The sequence below is a fragment of the Gymnoscopelus braueri genome (genome assembly GCF_963280865.1).
Source record: "Gymnoscopelus braueri genome assembly, chromosome: 14".
NCBI classification, from domain to species: Eukaryota; Metazoa; Chordata; class Actinopteri; order Myctophiformes; family Myctophidae; genus Gymnoscopelus; species Gymnoscopelus braueri.
This window is the reverse complement of record NC_137619.1, coordinates 34,342,376-34,356,874: the sequence shown is the minus strand read 5'-3', so window position 1 is coordinate 34,356,874 and position 14,499 is coordinate 34,342,376. Positions and strand designations below refer to the sequence as shown.

Genomic DNA, 14,499 nt, shown 5'->3' with positions numbered 1-14,499 from the left:
AATGCATTTCATCAAACTTTAGGCTGCAGTTTGCAGCCTAAAGTACACATACTAAAAGAAGGCTTTTAGTACGTGTACTGTGACCTCTTTCTTTAAATATGCACTCCTTGGTTTATTTTGTGTGTAAGTAATTCCTAAACCAGTCATCTCCCACCCCCAACCACTGTCATTGACATAGATGCACAGAGGGAGGACTGATGTGCAAGGCCATCGGCTCACGAGGGCACTTACCTAGTCAGTGGCTCGCTCGGGCGTGAATGTCCTGCTCCTACACTGAGGACATTGAGTGAACCAAAACGAGCGCTCCTCAAAACTACTGGGTTGGAACGCAACCTGTGTGTATACAAATAATTGGTCTATACTGTTAGCTATGTATTGCGTTGTTACAGTACATAGGCGCTGCATACTTTGTTTCAGCATGTGGTGTTTGGAACGAAGAACGATTTGGCATTCCGCCATGCATCCCCAAATGCTTGTCATCGACAGGCCTTACTCATTCCCCCAGTGACATTTAATAAATGGCCCTCACCCTGTGATTTGATGAATGGCAAGGTCTCCTTCGTTAAATGTCAAAATCCTCATCTGTTTCGGTCTGTTTCTACGAAAGAACACATGGTCACATAAACAACAAGCGTTGCAGCTCAGAGAAAGACCACTGGCTTCACTGGAGGAGGTGGACATCTCATGAACTGTTAAGGGTAATTTCTGTCTCGGTCTGAAGTGCTCCTGTGGATCACTCCCATTGTCCTGTCAAATTGCACTTGAAACCCCAACTATGTTTATCCAGCCTCCTCGGGTGGTGTAATTGTAATTTCATCCAGTCTTTGAAGAGCATCCACTCCACATTTACTCCACTTCGTGGGAAAGTGCACTAGAGTGTTGTGTCTGGATGTTCACGTCAAAATAGACTTAATGCATGAGCGACACCGGGCGCCCTAAAGCAATCTTGTGAGTATAGTTGCCGGGGTTGTCTCCGCATTATAAATGCAGACAATGCTGCTCACGCTCGACGTGCCGGTTTAGACATGGGTCAGGGCAATTGTTTTCTCTCTCAGATGCATACAGGCATGGCCAGCAACACGTGCTTCCATACATACCCCTAGGATGTGTCCTGTACTCACCTCATCTCTTGCGCCTCATAAAAAGATTATGTTGGCTGTTATTTATCTTATTTATTCAGCTAAATTGGTCTGCTCGAAGACCATTTATTCCTGCCTGTTTAGCTTTCTTTCTCACTTCAGCCTGCCTCTTCAGCTTTCTTTCTCTCCTGCCCGTCTCTTTAGCTTTTTCTTTCTCTCTTCCGCCTGCCTCTTTAGCTTTCTTTCTCTCTTCGTTCAGCTTGCCTCTGTGCATTCAACCTGGCAGCAGCCTCTCCTTTCCCACCCAGGAGCAGCCGCTTTAGGAGCTAGCCTTACATTTCATTCACATTTTAAGACACCTTGTTTGTTGATGCAAGAATGTCAGCCTTCTCCTGCATTTTTTCCATTTCTTCCTCTTCTCTATGCCTCCCTTTTTGAGACATTGTGTCAACTGTGTGTAGCTTCTGCTACTGCACACCATAAGTTCTGATTGACTTGGGGGTTTCAGATTAGATTCGAGCTGCGACTGTCAGAGCTCTGTGAGCTGGCTTTTGCAGAAAATCACAGCCCCCCCTCCCACACACCGCCTTTGAGCCTGAATACCTGTGACTGGCTAATTACCCTGCAGTAATGTAGTTCCTCTCATCAGCACATACAAGTGACTGAACAGGAGGAGAGAGTGGTGCTGAGGTGGGGACTTGGGTTTTTCCACAATCCTCATGATGTAAAAGGTTTCCCCTGCATGGATCATATTCACACGTTCACTTACTGCACACTTTTAGGTTATGTATTTGGCCGCCGACCCCATCCTTTTTTCAAAAATAACAGATCTACAAGCTCGTAGCGTGGCACGAAGTGACACGCTATGAGCTTGTATATCTGCAATTTTTTAATGGCCAAAGTAAAAAATGACAGATACTTTGGCACACAATGTATTAATTTGGGTTTATTTCACACCATCAAATTATATTCATGAAAGTTGGAGTTGCAGGTAGACTATAACCATTTCAGAATATTTATAGCCTAATCACAACACAAAATACAGTTTCAAGCCATATGACTTATACAATACCCTATTAAACTTGGAAACAAAAAAGCATGAAAGTCTGACAATAACTTGTGGTGCATAAATGTTAATGAAAGAAAAGTAAAATCATTATGTAAATAAAGCCAGTCGAGGGGTGAAGTGCTTGAAATGGGGCCATTAAACCTAGTTTCCTGTTCTCCCATGTGCATAGACATAAGTACTGTTTTAGAGACGTGTGCCCTTTTTCATTACATCTCTATGTAATGTTTATTTAGTTTTTTCCGGTCTTTGTTTCTTTGATTAATGAGCTAATCTCATTTAGTGAAGAAATTAATTGGGTTTCCGTGACAAAAAACCACAAGGGTAAAGATTAAAAAACAGTCTCTTGTTCTCTACTAATTTCATTCTTTACCTTGATGGTTAATTACATTGTTGTGGCTGTATAAACCTGCTAAAAGGGGTTGTCACTGGCTCTCCATAAATGTTTTGTTGTTCACCCCGTTTCTCCACGCAGATTTACCATTATCATCAACCCCCACCCCTTGTTTCAATTAAAGCTCCTTCAGAGTGAGTGATTAATAACCCCCACCTCTCTCACTTGTTTGTGTTGGTAGGTTCTCATCACAGGCCCAGCCGACACTCCATACGCCAACGGCTGCTTCGAGTTTGACGTGTACTTCCCCCAGGATTATCCCAACTCCCCTCCACTGGTCAACCTGGAGACCACAGGGGGCCACAGTGTGCGCTTCAACCCTAACCTCTACAATGATGGCAAAGTTAGTACAAACGGTTGGATCTTGTCTTTTGTTAAGTTTCCTCAAGTGTAGGATTGACCAGTGTGCCTTTTGTAAAGGCCAATTATCTGTTCGCTGATGCCAGTCATGCCAAGAAAAACTAAATGTTCAGTTAAGCTTACTGTGAAACAGCAGTAAGACCATCATGGGACACAGAATCTCACACAAATGGAATTCGTTTTGGTGGATTGGCAGCACCTTTGTAATTGGTCCAAACCTAATCTGAGTATAATATGATGTCTAAATTGGAGAGTCATTGAAACCGCATGTTTAATTCCAACCACTACTATGATAGCAAGATGAGCAGGATAAAGAAAACAGGAGCCTGAAAAGAATTGGTTGTCCAGAAACTACCTTTGATCAAGACCCCACTAGAAACTTACATTTTCAGTCTTATGGCAGATGCTGTCATGTTGAAGTGTAAAAGTAACCCCACCGTATTTTGACTGCTCAAGTTTTGATTCCAAACTTGACACTTTGACATGAGTGGGCGTCTTTCAAGGCTTATACCAAGACATGTTTTTCTAGTGTGTATAGCTCTTCCCCTCCGGCCCTGACTATCTTCCTTTGGTGAGTTGCAGTAAAGGTGCTGGAGCCTGTCACATCTGCTACTGCTCATTAAGCAGCCTCTGACAGACCACATCTATTTTCATAATGGACCCAGACAGCTGCTATAAGAATTACTCTAGGCTTGGCCTATCAAAGGCACCGCCAGCGGAGAGACCCTGCGGTCCTTAAGCCCATGACTAAAGGTTGGGGTAGATGGATGGATGGACGGACGGAGGGAGGGAAGGGTAGATGGATTGTGAGCGGTGTCTTGCCTGAGGCTGTTTACCTGGCACTGGTCATCTTTCTCTTCTGTTGACGTTTTCATCTCCTCTGGCAAGTAAAGTGCATTGGTTTAAGCGCTTCATTTTCACGTTTGTTTTGTCTCATTCAGGTATGTTTAAGTATCCTCAACACTTGGCATGGGAGACCAGAAGAGAAATGGAACCCACAGACCTCGAGCTTTCTACAGGTGAGAAAGGAGTTTGATTGATTGAATATTTTATTAGACAGAAATGTAAAACTGCACGAGAACACTTTGTCTTAAAGGATAACACAAAAAAAAGTCATTGCAGTCTTGTTTCCATTGGGGTCCTAGGTATTCAATTCATCAACATGTAAAAAAATAGCACCAAACATTCAATATCATCACAAATGTAAAACACTATGTACACAGTAGGAAAAAAAGGGGGTGGAGGTAAAGAAAGGGGGGGGTCGCCTGTCTAAGGGAGAAGTGATAACTACCTCCCCCTTTGGCCTCCTGAAAGGTGAATTTTCAGGGCTGTTTTAAAGGAAGCCAGTGAACCACATTTTTGGGGGTCAGGGCATTCCACACTTGGGTGGTAGTGCTGTAGAAGGAGAATTTACCCATGTTTGTTCTAAAGGTGGGTGTTACCAGATCGTTGTTTACGCTCCCTGTGCACACGTCCTCAGCGTTGCTCAGGGCCCTTATTAATAGGTTCAGTGTTTTGACAGCTCTCATGAAGTATCGTCGTTGCAGTTGAGCTAGTAATGTGGCTCGGTGGCAGTACATGCATCTTAATATAATTCGTTGACCGTGGTCCCCCAGGGCTCTATCCTCGGCCCACTCGTTTTTTAGGCTGTTTGTCCGCCACAGATTTTTCTTTCCTGGGCGCAGCATATATTTTGAATTGTTTTCAATGGGGGTGCCGCGTATTTACGCTATGCTGGAAACACTAGCAGCGCGATGAGGTGCTGAACGTCTTTTCTGCGCTGCTCATTTACGTGTTATGTTTTTATCTTATTGCCGAGACTTGAATTATTTACAACTCTGTTGTTTGGAAGCATTTTTAGACGAGCGCATTGGATTTCAACTGGGAAGAAACTCTTGCGGACCTACTATACCTACTAATATAACCGATCTGCATTGCAACGCATTGGTAAAAATAGCATGCGGTATCTACAAGCTTACAAAGCGTGTAGGGACGCAAGGGTTCAAGTTGTTAATCAGACTTTGGGAAACAGGTTACCCATACACGCACACACACCTTCACCGAACGAAAGGTTTCAGACTGAGATGCAGAACGTACTATGCCATTCCCACCTGTAATGCCTAATTTGTACTTGGTTCGGTGCCATGTCGCGACCAAAAATAGTTGTTGACAGCTTGTAGATCAGTGCGTTACGGTGACTGCAACGTTGTTTTCGATGTACAACAGCGGCACGCGATTATTTATAAATCAGCCCTAATTCAGGTGTGAGCCTGCGGGCAAGGAGTCTAGCGAGAGGTGTCTCCCAGGCTCGCTGACAGACAGACAGGAGGTTGAGTGGGGGTGCATGCATGGAGGGCTGCATCCATCAGGGTAATAAAGCTATAAATCTCTCGAAGTCTCCCAAGCTGAGGCCTGCCCAAGGGGGGGAAACTAGGAAATGGGGGAGCTCTCCGCCACCCATTTATTTGTGCATGTGGTCAGCTGAGCACAGAGATGCATGCGCTGTCTCTCAGACACACCCACACACAGGTGTTCGTTTCAGGGTTGACGGGACATTTATGCAAACAGATATATTTAACGCCACCCCTTGGTGTTTCTGATTGTTCCTAAACCATAAATCCTTCATCTATGAGCTTAAAAGAAAACCTACGAAGCTTCCCCCACACACTGGCACAACATGCTTTTAGTCACTTACACTCCATCTTACGTGTTGTCATTTTGCCGACACAAACAACTTACAAAGCGTGTAGGGACGCAAGGGTTCAAGTTGTTAATCAGACTTTGGGAAACAGGTTACCCATACACGCACACACACCTTCACCGAACGAAAGGTTTCAGACTGAGATGCAGAACGTACTATGCCATTCCCACCTGTAATGCCTAATTTGTACTTGGTTCGGTGCCATGTCGCGACCAAAAATAGTTGTTGACAGCTTGTAGATCAGTGCGTTACGGTGACTGCAACGTTGTTTTCGATGTACAACAGCGGCACGCGATTATTTATAAATCAGCCCTAATTCAGGTGTGAGCCTGCGGGCAAGGAGTCTAGCGAGAGGTGTCTCCCAGGCTCGCTGACAGACAGACAGGAGGTTGAGTGGGGGTGCATGCATGGAGGGCTGCATCCATCAGGGTAATAAAGCTATAAATCTCTCGAAGTCTCCCAAGCTGAGGCCTGCCCAAGGGGGGGAAACTAGGAAATGGGGGAGCTCTCCGCCACCCATTTATTTGTGCATGTGGTCAGCTGAGCACAGAGATGCATGCGCTGTCTCTCAGACACACCCACACACAGGTGTTCGTTTCAGGGTTGACGGGACATTTATGCAAACAGATATATTTAACGCCACCCCTTGGTGTTTCTGATTGTTCCTAAACCATAAATCCTTCATCTATGAGCTTAAAAGAAAACCTACGAAGCTTCCCCCACACACTGGCACAACATGCTTTTAGTCACTTACACTCCATCTTACGTGTTGTCATTTTGCCGACACAAACAGGCATTTTCCATGTATATTGATCTGGCACCAAGTGAGCCAAAGTCATTGGAAATGTCTCTCCTTTTTCTTATTTTCTTTCCCTTTTATTTTTTTAAATAATTCCCTCATTTACAGGGTTGGGGAGTTCATAGAGATGTCTGCATTGATTATCATTCTAGTTAGTGTCGGCTGGATCGATAATGGAAAGAAAGGGGGGGGGGTGTTCAATTGGAGAGAAAGAGGCAGCGAGGTCGGAATTAGAATTAAGTCACGATCTACCGAGGGGGGATATTGGCTCGGAGATCTGGCAACCCACTTTGAGGAGGGTTTGGGGGGCTGCAACAGTTAAAGGTCATTGGTGTCAAACCACTTGAGTGTCTTCAAGGGCAAGACTGTCCCAGTGTTGCCTTGGTATTAAATGGGTAGGCAGGTCTCCAAGCTTTCTTGCCCTCATTAGGAATGTAGAGGCGGGGTGGTGGTGGGTGAAGTGACCGAGACAGAGAGACCAGTCTGTGGTCTCCTTGAGACGGCCTGAGGCATTAATTGGGCCGTTAATAAAGATATATTGAAGGATATTTTTTACTGTGCCAGAACATTCCTAGCTTTTGTCTGATGCTGCCTGAAGTGCTCGGCGCTGGCAAGCTCATTTTTGTATGCCTTACAGTGCTTTACCCCCCCCCCCCCCCCACACACACACACCACTGTTCTTTTCCCCTACTCCCTCGCTCCTCACTTTCCTAAAGGGCTGCAACGATTGTTTTCTTTGCGAGTATTCTATCGATTATTTTGACTAATTGAGACATGTGGTTAGGGTTTTATATATCAACGAATCGATTAACCACTTAACTTGCATAACGGTATCATGGAAGAATTGTGAAAATAGCAGATCTACAAGTTCGAAACGCATCGTGACGCGTTGTAAGCTTGTAGATCGACCATTTTCACAAGTTTTTTGACATGTTTTTTGCCTATAATGACATGCCCAAAATGAGGATGGATTATTTTATTAAATTATCGATTTCTTTCTAATAATCGATTGAATCAATTGGTTCGATTAACTGTTCCCTACTTTCCTATTCCATCCCTTCTCGATGCCGTTTCAGACCTCGCCTTATTTTATTTTTAAATGTTCCCCAAATGCTGCTCCATGGGCGCAGTTTCCTCAACACGATACAGGTGTTAATGACCTTTCCCCCCATCCGTTTGTCTGTCTCCAGGTGCTGGTGTCCGTGCAGTCTCTGATCCTGGTGGCTGAGCCCTACTTCAACGAGCCGGGCTACGAGCGCTCGCGCGGCACCCCCAGCGGCACCCAGAGCTCCCGCGAGTACGACGGCAACATCCGGCAGGCCACCGTCAAGTGGGCCATGCTGGAGCAGATGCGGAACCCTTCCCCGTGCTTCAAAGAGGTGAGAAAGAACCCTTTCTCACATTGAGCCTCCCCCCCTTTCATTACAACATACTAAAGCTCGACGTCTTCATGACAACTAACCCCTCGATATCCTAGCTTCTTAGCCTCTTTGTCCCCATCCGTCCATATTGTCGAGCATGCCCAGTCGCTTCCCTTCCGGATGCAGAATAATAATCACCCCCTAATGCACGACTCGACGCGCTCGCCGACCAAACCAATAAAGGACAAAGCCTGCTGCGCCTCCACCGAGGATGGTACCAGGGGGTCACCGGCGGATAATACATTTTCCTGTTTATTAATTCTCAGGTACATGATATCCTGTGGATGGAGGCGCTCTCCCCCCACACACACACACACACATCACCCCCCCCACACACACCACCCCATCTTTTGATTTCCTCCCGTCCTTGACACACGGGCCATGGCGAAGCAGATAGCACAGAAGGGATAGCGATCAGTCAACTTACTCACTCAGCCTCCAGAAATGTAGAGAGAGAGAGAGAGAGAGAAAGGGAGGGAGGGAGGGAAAAGGAGTGGGTGGTGGAGAGGGATTGAGAGAGGGAAGACGGACTGATGGAGAGCGAGATGAAAATGAAGAGGGTGAGGGAGGAAAGGGAAACATCTCTACAGAAAGAGCCAGGCAGGCGGCGAGGAATTAATTGGAAGAAACAGAACTGCGGGGTAACTATGATGAGGTGTAGAAGATGGAGAGAAAGAAACGATATACTAAAAGGGAAGGTTAATCTATATTAGGTTGGAGGCAGGCTCCCGGGCATTATGTGGGGGGAGGGGGAGCAGAGGAGAAGGAACAACAACTCCTACAGTTCTGCTTTGAACTCCCCATCATAGCCTGCATGTAGCCGGTCCCTAGAGGTGTAAAGTAACTGCTAAGTACATTTACTCAAGTACTGTACTTGAGTACAATTTTGTGGTACTTTTACTTTACGGTAGTATTTCCAGTTTTCAATATTTTTTACTTCTACTCCACTTCATCCCAGAGGCAAATATTGTACTTTTACTCTACTACAATTATTTGAAACATTTAGTTACTTTGCAGATATAAATTATTATATTGTAAAACATACATGAACCACTTTATCTCTATTTTATACCCAGGCTATTTGAAAATAGCCGATCTACAAGCTCACAACGCGTGGCGATGCGCCTGTGAGCTTGTAGATCGGCTATTTTCAAACAATTCATTACTTTTACTTTTGGTACTTTAAGTATATTTTGATGCCAGTACTTTTACTCAAATAACATTTTGAACACAGGCCTTTTACTTGTAACGGAGTATTTTTATATTGTGGTATTGCTACTTTTACTTAAGTAAAATATTTAAGTACTTCCTCCACCACTGCCGGTCACTCTGTCTACCGACAGGACTCGCACACACATACATACATGTTAGTGCATAGTCTATATTTATATATAGAATATACTGACACTTCTTGTCTATGCCGGCTCTGGCTGTCCGTCTCTTCTTCCCTGCTTTCTATCTTTCTTTGTTTCACCCAGTCGTGCACACACTGTTCTCGCTTTCCTCCACATTCTCTCTTGGATGCGCTGTGCGTACACGCATCAACACACAAGCACACGTACGTTTCCCTTGGGTGATTATCTTGCAATCAATTTCCCTCTTCGCCTATTTTCCCTACCCTTCTCATTGTGTGTCTTTGGAGCTCTTGATACCAGCAGAATATAAAACTGGCTTTTATAGAGCTGGCTCTGAATCATCGGATCTGTGTGTGTGTGTGTGTGTGTGTGTGTGTGTGTGTGTGTGTGTGTTAGAGATGCGTGGATAGGGTTTATCGTCACCCAAATCCGCATATACAGTACGTGTTCATTATCCACCCGCCGTCCAACCGCATTAATTATACCATCCTATTTTTAGATCCATACCAACCGCATCAAATTATTATTATTTTCCTGATGTTAGTTTTCTTATAAACAATGTTACTCACTACTATCTGTCGCGATGTAGTGACTGTATACAATCCATATCTATGGTAACAACAAGACGGAGTTTAATTCCCTTTACTTTCGCTTTCATGGCTTTGTTGCCATGTCTGTTTTTATAAGGACTTTTCGGCTAATTTGGCACTTGTTTTGGGCTTGTTTTCATAGACCTGGCTGCTTATTTGTCTCGCAAAATCTGGCACCCCTGGCTTCATGCGGTACAAAGACCCCTTGCCGGTAAAGCAACGTGCAGTAGGCGGCTAATTTGTGCCTGATGTAAAATGACGCAATATTAAAATACTACAAACTCACGCACGGCGAGATTATCCAATATTAATTATTATATTTGATCCACCCGAACTGCGGTTAACTGGGGCAACCGCGGCTAAAACCGCGATCTGCGCATCTCTAGTGTGTGTGCGTGCGGTTGCACTCCATGCTTGTATTTCACACTGTTGACCTGCTCCTACACAAAGCTAGCATCAGTTAAACCACAGGTTTAAATGAGTGGCAGCAAGTGGCAGCTGCAAATGAAAAAGAGAAACTCACAAGATTATTGTGCCAGTTTAACCACTTTTCTTTTTAAAGCTATTTTGCATTATTTTATGTATTGCACTTTGGTCAATTTCAATTGTTGTAAATGTGCAATATATAAATAAACCTTGATTTGATTATACCAACTCTCTTCAGTGTCACTCACTGGAGTCAGTCACTTACACACACAAACCTCTCTGCCCTCATTTACTATCCCAAGAGAGAGGGACATGATGGGAGAGGCTTTTATTATTCTTTAGCCTTGAGAAAGAGGTTGTTCAAAGTATCTGTGGATAGTGTTGGTTGAGAGAAAAGAGGGGCACTGTTGGGGTGCAAATAAGCTTAATGGGGTAAATAGTTGAGTCTCTTCTCCCCTCTTGTACACAAGAGGGGAGGAACTGGGCTGGATCTACAGCTTCATTCACATCAAAGTGTCTTTTTCCAGACGCCCAGTTGAAAGAGTCACGTTTTATTAATGCATACATCGCAGACTGTTGGAGCACGGTGTGTACAAAATGTCCCGGGTCGAATGAATTTGTGATTTAACACGGCGGTACATTATTCAGAGTTAGTCTATTATTAGTCAGTCAGTGGTCCTCACACACACAGAGAGAGACACAGGCATACTAACACAGCCGCCACATGCACACCGAATCACGTCATGAGCCCCCTCGGTATAATTCCACACTGAGTGGCGGAAGAGGCATCATTGATGAAGTTTCTGGGATGTCTTGGCAGAGTATAGCTGGCTCTGGCACGCCACACAAGCTGTGACGTCGGATGGGACATGGGCTGTTGGAGCTGGAGATGGTGGTGGAGGGACGTGGCAGGAATACTGCTTGAGTAATCCTGTGTTTGTGCGTGTGCACTGCACACACAACCCCTGAAATTCAATTAAACTTGTGCTGCACACTACTAGTACAAGCTCTTCCCTCTGCTGCCCGTTTAGCACCTACAAGTAGAGAGACACACACACACACACACACACACACACACACACACACACACACACACACACACACACACACACACACACACACACACACACACACACACAGAGGCATGGCTAATCTTACAAAAAGATGGACAAGAACATGCTAGCATGGTCCGCCCTTATGAATTCACAGCCATTCCAATCAGTGACCCAAATTCTGACAGCTGTTGTGCGCTTTTTGTGTATTTTCACAGTTAGATTATTTGTCTGTCTCTGCTGTCAAGACATTGGACAGTAGGAGCTAAGGCTGAACGATTAATCGTTTTCAAACCGAAATCGCGATTTGAAACCACGCGATTAGCTAATCGCAAAGGCCGCGATTTTTTTTTTTTTTTTTTATCATAATAAATCATTTTAATATTCATATTAATCCCAGAGCACCCGCGGGACTTGTCTCCTTCTCTCCAGAGTGGCTGCCTGCCTCTCTCTACAGGGAGCGAGAGGGCAGCGAGCCCCCCCCCTCTCTCTCTCTCTCTCTCGCTCTGTCCCTCTCATAGAGTTAGGTCTCCGTCGGCTACGAGTATTTAAAGTTTGTCGAACGGCCGTGTTGCGCAAATCCCTGATGCCGCGCGTAGCGGTAAAACATTATTTTCGGTGCGACACAAGTAGTGTAGTAGTAGTGTTGCTCCTATCTATGTTTGTTTCTGTAAGTGTAACTTATATTTTTCCCATCATTATTAAACGATTACTGTTGGATGCAATGTAAACAATACGATGGAAAGCACTTCCTGGTCAGTGACAGTGTTGCCAGGTTTTGTGAGAGAAATAAGTAACCCTGTCTATGAAAACAAGCCCAAAAGAAGCGACTATGAACTGTATCTTTGTCACTTCTGTTATGTACAGTGGTGGAAAAAGTACTCAAATGTTGTACTTAAGTAAAAGTATCAGTACTGCAATGTAGAAGTACTCTGTTACAAGTAAAAATTCAAAATGTACTTGAATAAAAGTACAAAAGTATTGGTATCAAAATGTACTTAAAGTACCAAAAGTAAAAGTACTAATGTTTGAAAATAGCAGATCTACAAGCTCACAACGCGTTGCATCACGGCGCGTTGTGAGCTTGTAGATCTGCTATTTTCAAATAACCTAGGTATAAAATAGGGCCAAAGTGGTTAATGTAGGTTTTACAATATTATAATTTATATCTGAAAAGTAACTAGTCACTAAAGTTTTCAAATAATTGTAGTGGAGTAAAAGTACAATATTTGCCTCTGAGATGTAGTGGAGTAGAAGTTAAAGTATTAGAAATTAGAAATACTCAAGTAAAGTACAAATACAGTACTTAAGTAAATGTACTTAGTTACTTTCCACCACTGCGTTATGTATTCTGAGTTTTTCACTTCCAAGGAGTAGTAGTAATACAATGTACAGTAGGAGAGGACTTTGCCTTGTGAGACAAAAAAGTGTTACATTTTAGTTGAATGTTAATCTACATAAGCTAAATACTGGATATCAGTAAATATGCTTCTTTAGCCATAAGTGAAATACCTACTTATTTCACTGCTGTGAATTGTTTACACAAAAAGGTAATTATTTGTTTAATTTTATTTTTATTTATTGAACTTCATTTCAGAAAAAGCTTCTCTTCTTGAGCCATAAGTTAATGACTTAACAAGTTCAATGTTGGGTTGTTTACAAAAATAAGCTATTTCTATTCCAGCTAAATGTTTAAATATATACATGGGAAAAAAAGTACTTGGAAGATACATGTTGGAAGCAATGAAGCAATTCATATCTTTTAGTTCTCATCCTTATTTATTAGAATCTAGAACAGTAAATAAATGGTATGCCATTTGGTAATGTTCCATTACTTCCAATTACTTTTTAAATGTAGCCCACAGTGAATACTAAACTGAAGCTTGACTTTAAAAAAAATGTTAAAGATTTTTTTTTTTTTTATTAAAAAAATCGCAATCAAATCGCAATCGCAATATCAGTCAGAAAAATCGCAATTAGATTTTTTCCCAAAATCGTTCAGCCCTAGTAGGAGCTATTTGTACTGCTAACAGGCTCTGGGAGAGTCTTGTCTTACCCAGCACTTTCAGATGTACACACACACAGATTGGTTCCTTTTCTGCGTGTCGACGATGCCGCTAGCTCAGCGTTGTGCGTTTCTGCCCACGTGAGCATGAGATTGGATGGGGGGGCTTGTCTGCCACCGTAAGACCACATTATATTTTTGGTGTGTGCAAGAATCCAAAGTTTGCACGTGCTATTTATAGAGCGGAAGATAAGGAATAGAGTACAGACTTGAATTATGCAGCCGGAGATTGTCGGGTGGAATTAGTGACAACAGGTCGCTTGCTGAAATATAGATCCTTTTCATTTTTTGTGTGCGTATTGCCTGCATGTGTGAATGTGTGTGTGTTTGAGGTGAGCGGATGTGTCCTCGCTGTTCGTGCCTCCGTGTTGTCAACAAGCTCTGTGGGTATGGTCTCAAGCGTGTGTGTGTGTGTGTGTGTGTGTGTGTGTGTGTGTATAAACACTGGCTATGTGTGAGAGACAGAAGGGGGATGTCCCCACATGCTCAGCTGCACTGGAGCGTAAACGGGCCCATTAGAACACACAATGAGGTGATATCCTTAACTAGCCCCACATGATCTCAGGCGACGCCATCGCTCCTAACCCCCATCAGGTCCTAATGGTTCAGTCTACCGTTTGATATTGGGGGGGGGGGTCAAAGTCGCCAACGGCCACTCCGTTTGATTTAGAGGTGTGACAGGCGTATATGTGATGGATAATTCTGTGCTCCACATCAGTGATAGCGTTGAACTCCATATCCCTCCCCTGGCCTGCAATGGTGGCAGGTGGCTGGAGAGTTGCGCTTGATTCACCGTCACAAGTGAGCGCAGACAATTTCTACACAGCAGTTTCCTGCTCATTTAATATGTATACTAAGGAGAGTGCATAGACAACACAAGCAACTTAAATAATGTGAGTGTGTGTGTACACTAGGGGTGCTCGATCATCCACCGATATAAATCGGCTGATTTTCACTCCAAATGACTCAATCGGTGATCACCAAAGATTACCTGATCCGAAAATGTTATGAGCGAAATGCTCTGTCTAAGTGGTATGAAAGTCGGTCAGATATATAGTATAATATTCTAACCACCTACTAAATAGCCTATCTACAAGCATCGCAATGCGTTCTGAGCTTGTAGATAGTTTATTTTTGGCAAGTGACAGCGACAGATTAATAAATGATCGTATCATTGGCCTGCTGCATGGT

The 14,499-nt window shown here is 43.7% G+C and overlaps 1 protein-coding gene across 11 annotated transcripts in view; it reads left to right on the top strand.

Annotated features, from left to right (window-relative positions):
* The window catches only part of birc6 (baculoviral IAP repeat containing 6), a 150,424-nt gene that overhangs the window by 127,651 nt on the left and 8,274 nt on the right, over positions 1-14,499 (top strand). For all 11 annotated transcript variants that reach the window (XM_080450167.1, XM_080450172.1, XM_080450166.1 and 8 more), the window contains 3 exons: positions 2,721-2,882; positions 3,841-3,918; positions 7,590-7,778. In XM_080450167.1, the coding sequence (XP_080306293.1) occupies positions 2,721-2,882; positions 3,841-3,918; positions 7,590-7,778 (429 nt within the window). The remainder of the gene's footprint in view (positions 1-2,720; positions 2,883-3,840; positions 3,919-7,589; positions 7,779-14,499) is intronic.